The 16,945-nt window shown below is 43.1% G+C and overlaps 1 protein-coding gene across 10 annotated transcripts in view; it reads left to right on the top strand.

Moving 5' to 3' along the window:
• Dcdc2c (doublecortin domain containing 2C) overlaps window positions 1-4,033 on the top strand; it is a 75,031-nt gene extending 70,998 nt beyond the window's left edge. For all 10 annotated transcript variants that reach the window (XM_063262307.1, XM_039112713.2, XM_006239958.5 and 7 more), the window contains one exon: window positions 3,066-4,033. In XM_063262307.1, the coding sequence (XP_063118377.1) occupies window positions 3,066-3,089 (24 nt within the window). In that variant the 3' untranslated portion in view covers window positions 3,090-4,033. The remainder of the gene's footprint in view (window positions 1-3,065) is intronic.
• Window positions 4,034-16,945: the final 12,912 nt, after the last annotated feature.

Here is a 16,945-nt window from a genome sequence, read left to right as displayed (position 1 = left end):
ATTTGTTTTTTTCTGCCTCCTGGGATAGTTCATCTTTGGATGCGCTGGGTTCCCCTAGCTATGCGTGCAGTTTGCCAAGCTGTCCTCTGAATGGTGATTACCAGGTCATTTGACAGGTGAATATTTAGACTTAGCATAGGTTAGCACTCTATGCCAGTCAGTTCAGTTTAGGTGGATTTGTTACTGCTTTATGCATTTATTTTCAAAGTTCACCGCATTTGCCCTGACACTATATTATAGAAAAGATTAGAGAAAACCTTTCAAGACTGGTAATATGCAGGACACTACAGATAAGCGCATGCCCCTGGTGTACTGCCGGCGATAGCCTTAAGTACAGTGAGCAGCGATTAAATGACAGGACGAATTATGAAGGGAAGCTGTACAGACCACAGGCAGTGCCAAGAACAGCTCGTTGATCTCGCTCATGGCTGAGTTTGAAAGACAAGGTGATGCCAGGACTTTGAAAATGTGTTCTAATATATCTTCACGCAGAAGGAATTTTTTTTTGTTGCCAAACTGCTATTTTGTATCTTCCTTTTGTTATATTACATTCGTATTTTATCCATATAGACATTTTTATACCTTTATTGTATTTTGAGTTTTGCTCATTCTAGTGTCAAGTGTCTTCAGAAAGGTTCTATGTGGATGGGATGAGGAAATTTCCGGGTTCAATCATGATTTTTATTCCTTTATGTTATAATTATCGAATATGCTGAGTTTCTGCCATATGTTACTTGAGTGCTTGAGAAAAATGCTGAGTAGGATATGCACCTCCTGCCTCAGTTGCTCATGCCTGGGGTCTGCCACAACCTTTATGTGGAGTCCTAACTGCATTCACTAGGGGGCAGAGAGGAGCCAGGGGCCAGGAACAACTACCCTAGGGGGTCTGACTTCTACTTGGTTTATGCATGGCACATGACAGTCTTTATGTTTCTTTCCAAATCTCTGGTTCGTACATTTATTTTCACTATTTAAGCTTTTATAACTATGTATGTATGTATGTATGTATGTATGTATGTATGTATGTATGTATGTATGTATTTTCACTATTGAGCTTTTATAGCAATGGGTACTATATCATGTAAGCATTTCACTATTTAAGCTTTTATAACAATGGAGATTGCATGATATAAGCATTTTTTTTAATTCTCACAGCAAGCTTTCACTTACTTATCACGATATTTCTACAGTTCCTGTAGACATGTATTTTTCTATATTCCAAGAGAGAATTCACTGAAACCGAGGGAAGGAAGGAAGTGGGGATTTTCCAAGGCTATGTTGGATGCAGGACGCTAATGACATTATTGCTCTTTAACACAAAGCCCAGTACAGCAGCTCATTGTGGATTGGGTTAGTGCTGACTGAGGAGGGAATGTGTGTGAGCACAACATAATCCTACTCTTCTGAGTAAGCTCCTATGTGTCATGGTGCAACTTGGGTGTAGAAGGTTGCCTATGTCAAGTGGGAAGGTGGAGAAATTCAGTGGATACCTGGAGACAGACCATAGTTAGAATGATGAACTGCAAGAGACTGGGAAGAAGGATGCTAAGATACATTGTTAATGGCCAGCACAAATTTGCCTGTCAGACACTATAGAGAAGGAACTGTGGGCAGAGGGATTTGAGTATTAAGGTTCATAGCAAAGCGACAGTTGAATTTTGAGAGGATTATTGGGTGTGCATGGAGTCAAAGGCTGATGTGTGAGGAAGGAAAGGAGCATAATTTGGTAAAGCAGGACTTGGCTCTTTTTGTCCTTTGTATTAATGATGGAGGAAGGCTGAATTACAGTAAGTAATACCAACTCCTAAACTCACTGATTCTTCATGGCAGAGCTTTCTTTAATGACCACAGAAATCCCACTGTGGTGTAGAATCTCTACTGAGCTTCTCTCTTCCCTTCATGACCCAGGTCTCCTTGGTGCTATGACGTTGCTCATTAGTCCTTGGCTTCTGAATTTGATGCCAAAGAGGAAGTCAGAGACAGGACACTCAGTCCAGAAGGGACGAGATGTGGCTCACATTCCTTGGTTGAAACTACTCATTTGGTCCACTAAGATGTAGATGGCTGGGGATGCAGATCTGGTAGGCAGCTGATCATGGGCACCAGGCCCTTTCTTGCTATAACATCTTTTGTCTTGAAGATAATGCTAAACAAGGGAGATATTTGACCAGATTTATGTATTATCCAATAGCAAAAGGAAGACAGGAAGGCAAGAGAGAATTAGGGTGTAACTCTAGTATTCTATCAGATGAGACGACCTGGGCCGAGACAGTGGGGGCACACAGGGGCCAGCAGGTATCTGGAAATAGACCAAATGGTCTAGACTTGGCACAATGGAAATTAGGGGTTAGGATGAAGGGAGAGTTGAGGTTTTTGTTATAGCATTTGGCTGTTTCGTCTGAAGATGAGAGGGAGAATAGACCTTGATGAGAAGGTCAGAGGTCAACATAGTGCATTTTATGCACATAGTCACATGGACTACCTGGTATCCCCCCAGGTTCTGTGAGGCTCCTCTAGGGAGAGTGTTATTTTCAGAGAATGACGGTCTTGATTTCCTCAGCTCAATTGTGATTAATTTATCCCTGGTATATATGATTTTCCAGAAAGAGCTGGTGTATATAGATTTCTTTTATGTACTTTACACGCTGTCTTGTTTGTGCTGAGCACAGGCTCCAGATTCTCCTCTGTTTTCATTTCTTTCCTTTTCATTTAATAAAGTTGCTTTCTCTGTCTTAGCAACTTGTAGAAAAAGTAGGGAAGCTTAAATATTCATTTTCAATGAAAACAAATTATATGTGTGTAGTTACTATCTAGTGACACTCCCTTCATCCTTTTTCTCAGGCATCTCTTCTATTCTTTTAACACTTGCTTGAGATTGTGTCTATACACAAGAGTAAACATGATGATACAATCAAAAGAGCATTTTAAGTTTAATACTCCATGCAATAATTGTCACTGTCATTACTAAATCCTTAATATTATGATAGCAACATTTGTTTGTCTGTGATTAGATGGCTACTCTGTTTATTGGTGATTTTGTCTTATTTTGTTTACTGGAAAAAAAGAAAAAATACGACATGACATTCTAGAAGAAAAACACACCCTTGCACTCCCAGAAACCCAAGAGAAAGTAGAAGTTCAAACAGATCCATCAGTGAGACAGGAATCACTAGAAAAATCATCATTAACACAAGACCAAAGACATGAGCAACAAGAATCCTTTATAAAGTCATCTTTGGGAGCACCACCTCCAGAACAAAGACCTGAGATGAAGGAATCCCCTAGGCAATTATTCTTGGGACCAACACCTCCAGAGCATCAACTTGAACAGCAAGAGATACCTGAACAGTCCTCCTTTGGACCACCATCCCCAGAGCAGCAACTTGAACAACAGGAGATACCTGTACAGTTATCCTTGGGACCACCATCCCCAGAGCAGCAACTTGAACAACCAGAGATACCTGTACAGTCATTCTTGGGACCACCATCTACAGAGCAACAACTTGAACAAGGGTCTCCTGGACAGTTATTCTTGGGACCATCATCCCCCAAACCCCCAGAGCATCAATTTGAACAGCAAGAGATACCTGCATACTCATCTTTTGGACCACTATCTCCAGTACAACAATTTGAACAAGAGTCCTCTAAGGAGTTATCCTTGGGACTATTTTTAGAACAACCACCTGAGCAATGAGAATATCCTAAATAGTCATCTTTGGGACCACCTTTCCAAGAATATCCACCCAAGCAGTGAGATCCCAATGACTGTCATCCTTGAGATAACAATCTCAGAAACAGATGGCTCTGGGACAGCACACGAAACAAATACTGTGATAGCAAAATATCAGCCATGTTATGAAGGGCAACAGTCAGAACCTGGACAGGACCATAGGCTAATGAAAATAAAATTAGACAATTTATTTTCATATTTTGCTGAGGTATGCCAATAGGGTATAACAATTGTCAACCTCATATTTTGATGGCCGGACTTAAAGTTTAAAAGATGAGTGAGATTAAATTCATCTGGAATCCCTTTCTCTGTTTCATTATTAGAAAGGTGGGAGGGGACTGCATGTGTCTCACCTTGGTATATCTGGCTGCTTGGAGCAGACTTTCCCTTTTAGCAACATCAGCCCACACCTCACATCTCAGTTATATTCACTAGATTGATAACATAATACACAGCTACCCATAGTTAATTCTCCCTATTTAAAACATATTCCAGTATGTATACACATATATTCATATATAAAAATACAAATGTATTACATATACACATATGTCCTGTACATGTCAGGAGTAGACAGTTGAATGTGGTGCTTAAAATGGACTCTCAAGTCAGATTGTTCTGGTTTGGCTTCTGCACTTGTGTGTTTGAACTAGCTGGTACCTCACTTCATCCCAAACAGAGGCTAATGATTTACCTGACTTGTAGGTTGTTGGAAAAATGACTTATCAGAAAATACTTCGTTCTGGGTTTTAAATATGCTAAGACACTGTGGTCTCCTTCAACTTGTACATTTTGTTCATTTACAAAAGAGTAACCCTGTTGAACTTCCCCTCTGGCCCCTCCCCCACACTCAGACCTCTCTAGAACTGATACTGCATTCTTCATGGAAGACACCAAACATGTAGTTGTCTTTTTTGGTTAGTTCACTAGAGAAAACTAACAGATGATTTTGTCTAGATGTTAAGGTAGTTACTACATTTGGCTTTTCTGGTGAAGTAAGTTTTTTTTTTAATTTACTGTAGAATGAATATGGAGACACCAAGGTCATTGGCCTTGGTGGTGAACCTTTTTACTCACTGAACCACCCTGTTGGCCCTGAAACCCAGCTTGTAGGATTGAAAGCTTGCTTACAAATAGTCAGTCAGTCCTTCATTTGTATTAGCTATAGGGTAAGTTATTGCTTCTGTGTATTCAGTGTCCTGGTGCATAGCATCTCCCCTTCAGGGAGAAATTAGTAACCAAATGGAAACTGTCTTCATCCTATGGCTGTCTGGCTTTGGTTAGCAATTAAGTTTCTGGTATAGAGCTGTTTTATCTGAGCCAGGCCCCATTTCAGGACTGCCCTTGTCAGTGCCCAGTCTCTAGAGTTGTCCTGTGATGGACACTAGCGTGAGCCTGAATAAGGAAGTGCATTAGGGAAGTGACTGGAAGTGCATGTGCCCCCACCATAGTTGACCTCATGGACCAGAGCCATTTCCTTCCCTCAAAATGCTACGTAGTTCACAGTTGTCATTGTACCTTAGGGTCACGGATTGGAGATGGGGCTTGTGTGAAGTCTCATGGGTCACAAGTTGACATCTTGCTTTTCTTCAAGCTTTTATCTCAGGTTTGCACTAATGCCAAGCCTTTTGAATAAATCTAATAAAGTAAAGCACCTACTCAGGTGAAATGCAATAATTTTAATTTAGTGGATATTTAAATTAAAAAAATTAAGAATTACTGTATCCTGTTGGGGCTCAGTTCTAGAGAGGTCTGGGTGTGGGGGAGGGGCCAGAGGGGAAGTTCAACAGGGTTACTCTTTTGTAAATGAACAAAATGTACAAGTTGAAGGAGACCACAGTGTCTTAGCATATTTAAAACCCAGAACAGGGGCCAGGAGGGGAGAAGAGTAAGAAAGAGCTGAGACTTGGGGGAGTTTCAGAGCAGCTGGATTCAGATTCTCGGTGCATTTCTGCATGGCTCCTGTCCTCTGCTCTGTCATTGTCACCTGAGGTTGTGAGTCCTTGGCTCTGCCTTGCTTCCTTGCTGGGAGTGGACACGATTGCCATGTCAGTTTCAGATGGGATAGAAAGATGAAACATGCAGTATGGGAAGGACAAAGCTCAACTCCAGAGTTTGGCTGAACCCTCTTGGCAGTGCTGTCTTCATGGTGCTGGAGAGACATGGTAACACCTTAGGAAAGATAACTCTGGAGAACAACTTCCAGTGAGCTCCTAGGTAGAATTTGGAAGTATGATGGCCTTTGGCTGATTAAAATATTTGATAATTTTGATGTGGAGTTGCTCAGACATGTGCCATTTAAGATGACATGGCTACAGGCGAAACTAAGGCAGTATCTGTCCAGTGATGCACGAGAGGTTCAGTTGTTGCTCATATTCTAAAACATCACACACACACAAATACATACCACACCATACAGACACTACACACACACACACACACACCATATCACATACAAACACACCACATACACACACCATACCAACACATACATACACCACACACAGATACACAGACAGACACACACAGAGATACACACACATATAGACACATAGGCATACACATACAACAGGCACACATATATACACATACAGACACATACAACAGACACAGACAGACACACATGGACACATACATGACACACATGCACAGATACATACTCACACATCACACACACACACACACACACACACAGATTCCTCCTTTCCACCGTTTTGATGTTTAGAAATATCACATGAGAATGACAAAGAGAAGACCAAACCAAGTCTGAGCAGCTCTGAATCCACCATGGCATTCTCCTAGAGACAGGTTTAGGCAGTTCACATCCTCTGACAGGCTGCCAGTCAGATAAGTCTGCTCATTACATTAGCACTCCGTGTTCCACCCTCCTCTCTTTCCTTACTGCCCTCACCTTCCTAAGATTCACAGAGGGTCTTATGTTACAGAGCAGTGGTCTTCTTCACCCACAATGCATCTGGTGCAGCTTCTACTGTTTACAGCCAGGCATTTTTCTTGACTTTCCCTTGTCATACGGCACTATGAAAGGAGATGGAGCAGGGCTGAGAAGTGGAGTATACGCATTCTGGTCACCTGCCGCTGCTTCAAAAAGACACCCGAGCGAAACCACTGGATGGAGGAAAGGTTATTTTGGCTCATGGTTTCAGAGAATTAAGGATGCATTGGGGAGAATACATCAAAAAGTGGCTGCTCACCTCATGAAACAGGAAGGAAGGGACAGGGGTTACAATACATCTTCAAGGACACACTGCAGTGCCCTCACTTTCTCCCATTAGGTCATACCTCCTAAATACTCCACCACCTACCATAAGATGATGACCAAGCCTTTAAGGTAGGGGACATTAACAAATCACAGTGTCCAAAAGGAAGAGAATATGGGTAGGCAATAGTTACATTCACATATTCAACAATCATGTTAAAAAAAAAAAACAAACCCAGAATGGAACAGGCAAATTAGTTTAATAACATTTTCTTAAACTCCACACGCCCAAATATTATTTGGATGTGCATGCAGAATAAACATATGAGTTATCTCCTCTGATCTCCTCTGTACTAGGCCTTCAAATATGGAGTGGGTTTTACATTGACAGCACAACTCACTTTAATTTTGGAGCCATGTGGTCAGTGGCTACGTGATAGGCTACACTTTGTTAAATCAGCCCTCTATGATCTTGGGTTGCGCCATGTTTGGGCATCTGCTGCAGATTCCAAATGAGGTGGAGCTGAACGGCTGAGCCTGCCTTCATGAGGATGTATGGGTTGCAAAGCATGTGACACTGTGTCTCTGTCTCACCATGCACCTCTTGAAGGAGTCTCTGTTATTAGTCAAGATTCTCCAGGATAGCAGAACTTACAGAATAAATATAGACAACAGAGCGGATTGATTAGATTGGGGTACACACTTTGTGCTGGGTAGTTCAACAATGGTTATCTATTTGGGAGAGAGGCTGGAACCTCAGTAGTTGCTCAGTCCATATAGTTGGATGTCTCAGCAGTTCCAATTTGGTGTTGAAGAATTAGAGGGAGCCTGGAGAGCTGCAGGTGTCCAGACCACAGTGGAAGGCTGAAGTGGGTGGTTCTGATGTCAGCAAAGGATGGATGGCAGTATCACCATCACCATCACCACCACCACCACCACCACCACCACCACCACCACCACCACCACCACCACCACCATCACCATCACCATTACCATCACCATCTCTAGCAGCAGCGGCAACAGAGTAGATTCACTAACAAGGAGGGAGAAAAGGCTGGCAGGCAAAAGCAGTATTTCAGTCCCTCAGACCTCTTTATATGTAATACTCCAGACAGAAGGTGCCAACCATTCTAGTGGAGGGTCTTTCCCCTTCAGTTAATTCTTCCAAGAAATATCCCCATAGATCTGCATGGGTATGTTCTTAGTTGGTCCCAGATTCAATCAAATGGAAAACCAGATTATTCATCACAGGTGCGGTTTGTGTTGGTGAGGGTGAAGATCAGAGAAAGGGTGAGGACAGAGGTTTTCAAATGAGGAAACCCATTAGAAACATCTGGATTACTCCTCTGAAATCTTGTACCAAGGAGGTGATGAGGCCTGGACAGAGGCTCATTCATGGCCACATATCACCTGGAACATGGCGGGTAGAACCGGATGACCTCCGGTGCCCTTGCCCATTTTGACACCATGACAGGGGTGTTTATATCACCATTGGCCCTGTGGTGCACATGAGATGTTCAGTCTAGCAGCAAGTTTTCCAAACTCACAGCGACAGTGAGCTTGGATTCTGCCTTTTCATAGCTTTGGCGTTTGGCTGCAGAAGTGACTAATGATAAAAGCATAAAACAAGTGGCCCGCCATCCGGATTACCTCCGCCAAGTCTCATATGGCTAAGTCCCAGCAGTTATAAATAATAAAATAATGACTCCACTCTCCTCTGCTATCCAATATGGTGCGAGGGGAAAATAAGCTGCTTCTCTTCCCCAAGTCCCAGCTATGTTTGATGTTGTTTTCTTTCTCTTCGATGTGTTTTTCTCAGTTGCTTCAACACGATGAGCTGCATTTCTGTCAGTTCTAACCCGGCGTTCAGCAGAGAAAACATTCCTTATTTCATTGATGGGTTGTTCCCATCAGGGTTCTCTAATTTCCTCCACTGACTTTTCTGATTTCACAGAGGCTCAAACACAGTTGATATTTGATTTCCCTGAGCCCTCAGAGTATTGCTTAGGAAAGTGGGCGCTCTAGCCAGGGAGTACCACCCTTGAGTTTGATTAAAATGATCTAACACATAGTTTGCTCATTTTTTTAAACCATTAGTTTTTCATCTATATCAAGTGCATGTTTCTTCATGTGGTTTATTGGCAGTATTGCCCCCATTAAATGCTTGCTTGGTATTGGACTGGGATTGGGGATTCAGAAACCCTGGTCTGTATAGAAGGCTTATTTGTAGGATCAAATACATTCAAGGGCAGATATGCTTTGGGACCAGGAGGCTTAAGAGTGAAAATAAGCTCCTATGACCATGCTATGCCAACAAACATAGATAAACAGATACATGTCTTTCCATAATGCCAGAATTTATTGAACAAAAATTCTCAAGTTTCAATGCTTTAAATGGCTGCAGTTTGCCAGGTAATTCCTCATACCTTTGTAATCTGGCTGAGGCAAATGGAGCTTCCTTTATTTCATTCTCATTTGATTTTTATTTTTAAAGAATGGCCTCATGATGTAGCCTTTCCATTCCAAGAACTATGTAGACAAGGCTAGTCTCAAACTCGCAGAAATCTGCATGACTCTGCTTCCCAAGTACTTGGACTAAAGACATACACCACCAACTCTAGCTTTTTATTCAAATATAAATCTCAAATATTAATTCTGATATCACACAGCACACAGTAAATCTACTTAGATATCTGCATATGTATGGTTTCCGTAAATACAAGTTAAATAGGTCTAGCCTGAGAGTTTACAAGGTTTCAGAAGTGGGCTGTTAGAAATGTTCACAGAGTCTGTATCGATAAGCCTCATTTTCAGAGGCGGCTGCAGAGACAAAGGAATCAAACCCAGTACAGATCAAAGAACAGTAAGTGTAGGTCCAGATGGGCAAGCAGGTGGGCATTCAGAAGTAAGCTGTGTCAACATTCAGGGACCAAGTCAAGCTGCAGGTCCAATGACAGACAGGTGTCTTCTGTTTGTCAACTCTTGACACATCACCAAGTATCAGGTGATAGTTCTGTGTGGGGCCATTGTTGTCACAACGCTATGTATCTATCACTGTAAGGGATCTAGACAAGGGAATGATTCCTTTATCAAAGTGATAGATAAGTAATTGAGCCTAGTTTCCTCGACTTTTGCTTTTGTCTTTGTTTTTGCTTTTTTCCAGACAGGGTTTCTCTGTGTAACATCCCTGCCTCTCCTGGAACTCTCTTTGTAGACCAGGCTGACCTGAAACTCACAGATATCCACCTGCCTCTGCCTCCCAAGCACTGGAATTACAGCGTTGGCTCAGCCCTTGATGTAATTTTAATAGCCCATGTGCTCCCACAGTCTCAATTCTCCAGAACCATTTATAGGCCAGCAGCTTTCCTACTCCCAAGAACGGGCCATCATTTTGCTCCATGTGGCCTGTCCTGGACAGGAGGTGGCATCTGTGATTCTTTCTACCAAGTCTGCAGTCATTCCTCTCCTATGCACTGGAGGACAAAAACCTGCTTGTAAAGTGGAGTCTCTCAGAGCAAGGCACAGCCTGGAAAACCACAGGTTTCTCACATTGTGGGGGAGTAGGTGTAGCCTGCTCTCAACATCAGTAAGGTTAATGTAGTTTGCTTAGCTCCATAGCATTTGAGAATTGATACACCCTGGCTTTCCAGTGGAGGGTGACCAGTTCAGGTCATAGGCAGGTTTAGCTCCCTGGCTGTGAGCTGCTTCTCACACACTACTCAGCTCCCTCCTCCTTCTGGCCCAGTCTCTGCCTGAGTCTGGACTGGGTAAGCTACTCCTTCCTCTTCCTCCATCCCTCCTTCCCCCATTTTCTCCTCTTCTCTCAGTGTAGTAATTGAGAAAAGATGGAAACACTGAAATTTCCTAGCCACCCATGGCCAGAGTTTGCCGTACAGCAGAGGGTGGAGATACTCTGCCTTCTCAGAAGCTGGATCTGATCCACATCTCTTCATTTTCAGTGCAGGAGCAACCCACAGCTCTGCCTCTCTCCCTGTGAATGGAGGGAAGCTTTGTTCTGTATCCATGGAAACCCCACCAAAAGTCTTTTGCATTTAGGTTTCATTGAAGGTCATTCAAGTATAAAAGGTTTTGAAGACCTTACAAATCCAACACAGCTGAGTTAGTGAACCCAGAGAAGGAAATGAAGGCAACAGAGAGGATATTCTTTTCAAATACTGGAATCTTCTTTTTCTCTGAAATCAAAACATTTTTAAAAGGGGCATGCTCATTGTGCCAATGGTTTGTAGAAGTATAATATTTGAAACAATCCCTCGGGCCTGGTCTCCTAGGGATGATAGGCATGATGTAATTCATTCTAGGAGGCGGAGACTCAGATCTGACTGCAGGACCTGTTTGTAAAGATAATCTAAAGAGAAAACTTGCTGAAGAGAAGGCTTACTCTGTGTCTGGCAGTGGGATGCTCCATGGAGTTACTGGGTGGAGGGGTATTTCAGAACTGTACTGATAGTTTTATGTCAACTTGACATAAGCTAAAGTCACCTGACAAGACGGAACCTCAATGGAAAGAAAACACCCCCATAAGATTAAGTTATAGGCATGTAGCACATTTTCTCAATTAGTGATTGATGGGGAGGGCCTAGCCCATTGTGGGCAGTACCATTTCTGGGCTGGTTGTCCTGGGTTCTATAAGAAAACAGGCTGAGAAAGCCATGGTGAGCAAGCCATGATGAACAAGTCAATAAGCAGTACCCATCTGTGGCCTTTGCATCAGCTCCTGTCTCCAGGTTCCTCTCCTGTTTGACTTCCTGTCCTGGCTTCCTTTAATTATAGACTACAAAGTGGAAGTGTAAGCTAAATAAATCCTTTCCTCCCCAACTCTCCTTTTGGTCATGGTGTTTCATCATAGCAATAGAAACCCTGACTGAGACAAGGTCTAAAAGAGAACATGCCCTGATGGGAAAGGACAGAAACAGTTCTACTTTTTTGAATGGAGGGACTCTGATTATCCTGAGACTCTGATGGAATTGGCTACATGGTCCAGGGGTGGAGAGAGGAGATCTGGACCAGGATTCTTAGCTTTGAGTCTAGCTGTGCCAGCCTTTGGCTTTGGGGAGGAATTAGGTGAGAAAGTTCTGCCTCGAATGCTTGCAACCAACCATTGGACTGAGCACAGGGTCCCCAATGGAGGAGTTAGAGAAAGGACTGAAGGAGCTGAAGGGGTTTGCAACCCCATAGGAAGAACAACAATATCAACCAACCAGATCCCCCAAAGCTCCCAGGGACTAAACCACCAACCAAAGAGTACACATGGACAGACCCATAACTCCAGCTGCATATGTTAACAGAGGATGGCTTGGTTGGTCATCAATGTGAGGAGAGGCCCTTGGTCCTGTGAAGGCTGGATGCCCCAGTGTAGGGGATGTCAGGGCAGGGAGGGAGGCGGGAGTGGATGCGTAGGTGGGGGAGCACCCTCCTAGAAGCAGGGGGAGGAGGGATGGGATAGGAGGTTTCTGGAGGGGAAACCAGGAAGGGGATAACATTTGAAATGTAAATAAAGAAACTATGCAAAAGAAGAGAAAGTTCTGCCTCAGAGGACCATCCTGGCCAAGAGAGCTGATGGGTAGTCTGGCGTATCTCAATTCTTCTGCCCACCTGTGTTGTGGTTATCAGTGCAGCGGCCACTTGTCTTCTGTCCTCCCATTTTATCCTCCCTGTGAGAATGTGAAAACCTCAGATTACCAAGAATGTAGGAGTGACAGTAAATCTCATCTGGATCTGGTAGAGAGTACTCATCTTCCATGGCACGAAGAGGATGCTGGGGTCGGTTAAAGACAGGAGGTGATTTTCCAGACCACAAATATAATTATCTGAAAGCTGAGGCAATTATAGTGTTCAGGTCTCGGGCCTTCATTAGGATCAAATAAGGAAATCTACCCACAGGATGGGTCTGGGATTTTAGAAGATGCCCAGGAATCATCTTCATTCCTAACTGTCATGGCATCTGTCACATCTTTGGTCCTTTGTGTGATTAGACTTCTGGTGTAGGAATTGAACACAGGGCTCCAAGCAGAGAGAGGAAGGCTTTGCCACTCTGATCTATCTTTAGTCAAAGGGCTACTGTTTTCTATTTTTATTTATCTAACATTTTCTTTTATGTGTCTCTGTGTGGGTATGTCCACCATGTGTGTGCAGATACAATCTGAGGCCAGAAGATGGCTGGAGTTACAGGTGGTCGTGAGCCATTGGATATAGGGGCCCGGAACTGAATTTGGTTTCTACAAGATCAGGAAGTGCTTTTATCTGGCGAGCTTTTCCTCCAGCCCCATGGTTACTCTTCTTCATGAATTATTTCGAAATGAAAATTCTAATGGGTGTTTACAACTTTACTTTTACCCATCCTTTCCACAGGATATGGAGGTTTGTGTGATTCTTTAGGGAAGGGTGGTTAAATGCAAGGCTGTTTGCATTAGGGACTTCCTGCAGGATTTTAGGTCTATTAAAAGCCCGTCCACAGCTGCTGTTTTGCTAGTCCATATGTTGAGAAATTTCTGTGTAGGCGTGTTATCTCATGCTTCCTAAGTCCTGCTTGGCATTTTATTGTCAACGATTATTGCTTCCGAAGAAATTACGTGTATGAATACACGCAACCCACCCACAAATGATGTGGGGATTATTCACACGAGTGGCTTAAGATCTTCAGATTCCAGTCTTACCTCCTCTGATCTTAAGCTAATGATTTTCAGCATTAGGCCTCCTTGTAAGAGGTGTGAAAGTATTCGCACCATCCTGACCCTTCAGAGTTAAATGTATACAATGGGTTCCAAGAGATGCAAGGAATTGGCTCTCCTTCCATGTTCCTATTGCTTGACTTTAACTTGCAAATACCGATTTCCACATTTGATGTGGCTTTTCTTTTTTTCCTCATAGACATTCATGGAGGATGACAAATCCTGGGTTTGATGGGGCCATGGCAGCTGTGGTCAGTGCAGAATCACACTGCTTCTCCTGCCTACACACGCACAGCCACAGCGGGGAGTCTTCTTGTTATCTTTAGGGCGAATGGGTAGAAATGAGTGATAAATTAGCCCAGAGGCTGAGACACACTGCCGGCTAATGATATTGAAGGTGATGGTGAGCAGCTCAGGGGAGAGGAGAGCCTTGCCAGCTGGAGCGGGGCTGTTTAATGATTTCTCCTGATGAGATGGGGGCAAGGAAGCCTCTGCCATTGGTTCGAGGAGAACAGCCAGGGCTCCCTTCAGAGAGAACAGAGCTCACTTCTTGAGTGACTGAGGGTGTATGCCTGACTCCTTTTTCCTGGAATGTGTTACCTTGCTAGGTTACTGCCTCCAGAAAGGTCCTTGATGCTTCCTTTAGCTGATGAAAAGCCTCCCAGCCCCCAAGGCTTGGCTGATACCTCACCTCTTGGTCTATGCTGTTTTATAGTGTTGTTTCTCAGGCTGTGTACCCAGCCTGCTCACCAGGAAGCTTTAGTCTGCCCCCAGCTCCCTTAAATCATAAGCAGTTAGCGAGGCAGATCTGATTTATTTTGTCTTCTCTTTCCTCCACATTTTAGATACTTTTCATCTATGTAACATTTAAAACTTCTTGTTAGTGTTTAGTCATCATACGTAGTGATGAGCCTCACACAGATATCATTCAAGGATGTCATGGCCACATCCAGCCCATGAACTCTCTCTGCCCCTCACTGCTAACCCCCTCCCCACAAATCTGTTTTCAAGTTGTAGGGTGTGTATGTATATATGTATACATGTATATACATGAAATCTAGTACCCACAGGAAAGAAAACATGTACTATTTGTCTTTCTGACAAATACTAGATAGATTCCCTTCTCTCTCTCTCTCTCTCTCTTTATCTTGAGACAGTCTTGCTGCTAACTTGCTAGGTAGATCAGGCTACTCCTGAATTCCTGATCCTTTTGTTTCTCCCTCCCATGTGCTAGGGTTGTAGACAAGTATCACTGTGCTCCACTCTTGAAACTCTAGGAATTAGTCCCAGGGCTTTGTGTGTTTTAGACAAATACTCTGCCAACTGAGCTACGCTGTCAGTCACGCTAACTGTCGATGAGGTTTCCTTTCTATCGTCCTCATTAGGGACAGAAACACAGCTGCAGAGAGGCTACCAGTCCTCTGTGTGTCCCCACGTCTTCCCTGTGTGATCTGGTCAGGGCTAGCTGCACAGGATGAACGTGTTGATGTGTTCTTTCTTTCAACATTCACATGTTCTGGAAAAGTGATTAAGCAGGAGGGTCTTTCCGTGTACCCAGAACCCTGTCAGCAGATTGGTAGAAGATTCCTTCCATGCACCCAGAAAGCTGTCGGCAGAAGATCAATGACAGAGTCCATGCCCCAGTGTCACTTATTTCTAGACTACATGAGGGATGATTGTATATTAGGTAAAGGAATAGTGGGAAATGTGGGGAAACTTCTCCTTTGGAGTCTGACAGAAATTGCTGCCATTGGATTAATGCAACCCCCAGGACACTGTGCAGACCACGGGGGTGAGGCCCACTGGCTGAGATTGTTGCTTGCACACCTGACGCCATTCCTGCTGGCTTCAGCAAAGGGCGAAGCCATATATCTCACAGCAGAGCTTTGCCCAGTGTCTTGTTATTTTTGAAGCATGTTTAGTGTTAATTCTTTTGACCCAATTACAGTATCTGGGAAGAAAAGACCTCTTTCTTATGAAATACTACTGAATGAATGCAGACCACATGGAGGGAGGGTCAGCTTCCTCAAAAGAGGCACTAGGTCATTCTGTTTAATGCATGAAAAGAAAAATGAAAGAGAACAAGGTATGCAAACAGCAAGGTCGGATTGATATAAATAAAGCATATCGGACTTTATCTTTAAGAATATTAATTTTTGTTATTTTTAATTGTGTTTAGTCTGTGTTCGGGGTGGAAACCATCAGACTCCCCTAGAGCTGTAGTTTGAGTGGCTATGAGCTAGTGATTTGAAACAACTCAAGTCCTAAGAGCAGTACAGGCTCTTAACTGTGAAGCCCTTCACTTTCCTTTTGTGTTCAAACCTCCTAAGCTGTGCAGCACACTGTAGTGCACTGGAAGTTTCTTCAGAAGCTTTAAAAATAGACCACAAGTATTGATTGTATTTGGAAAAATGAGGATGACCACGTTTAGGCATGTTTAACCTGCAGATCATGGGACACATGCAGCTGAGAATAGCTATGCATGTGACCCAACACAAAATTTTATGCTTACTTAAAACATCGTGAGATTGTATTTAAAAATTAAAAAATTAATTAAAAAGTATTTAAAAATTAAAAAAGAATTAAAAATTATTAAAAAAAAACCCTGATCCTCAACTGTGAACTTTGTAGATTATGTGATAGTACATGTCAAAAGGCTGGACATACCTGGTAATAGTTTCCTAGTGCCCAGAGATTTTATTTTTCACAAAAGTAGTTTTTATTTGAGGCAAGGAGAAGCCTGACCCTGTAGGATTGCAGTTCTAAGCACTCAAGTTTAAGTGTTAGTGGCACGACTTGGGCTATAAATCTTGCTTCTCTTTGGTTGGAAAGGGTACTCGTGTTAAAGTGGGAACTCCAGGTGGGAAGAAGAAAGACCAAGGATGTTGCAGTAAAAAAACAAAAAAAGGCACATCCAGTTCTCATGCATACCCTTCCACACTTTCTCTCCTGCGCTCCCTCTGACCTGAGCGGTCCATGAGCCGTTCCAGTGAGGCACCTTTAGTTGAGCTGCCCTCACTCACAGCTCCCTTGGCGGATTGTTACCATTTGCATACCCATCCCAATTCTGTGGCTGACCTAGTACATCCCACCACCATATATTCTTTTGAATTCAATTAAGTCACCACATGAAAAAACACATCACACAATATCCTCTGATTCATTTGATAAGATATAATTTCTCTATCTAGACAACACAAAATCTTATACACACCCATCCCATAAAAATAGTCATAACAACCTGTAACTAGAATGGCAGAGAAGAATCTTAACATCTGCCACCATGTTCTCTCAGCTTCTTCCCCTCGA

The sequence above is a fragment of the Rattus norvegicus genome, chromosome 6 (genome assembly GCF_036323735.1).
Source record: "Rattus norvegicus strain BN/NHsdMcwi chromosome 6, GRCr8, whole genome shotgun sequence".
Classification (NCBI taxonomy): domain Eukaryota; kingdom Metazoa; phylum Chordata; class Mammalia; order Rodentia; family Muridae; genus Rattus; species Rattus norvegicus.
This window is presented reverse-complemented; position numbering and strand designations above follow the sequence as displayed.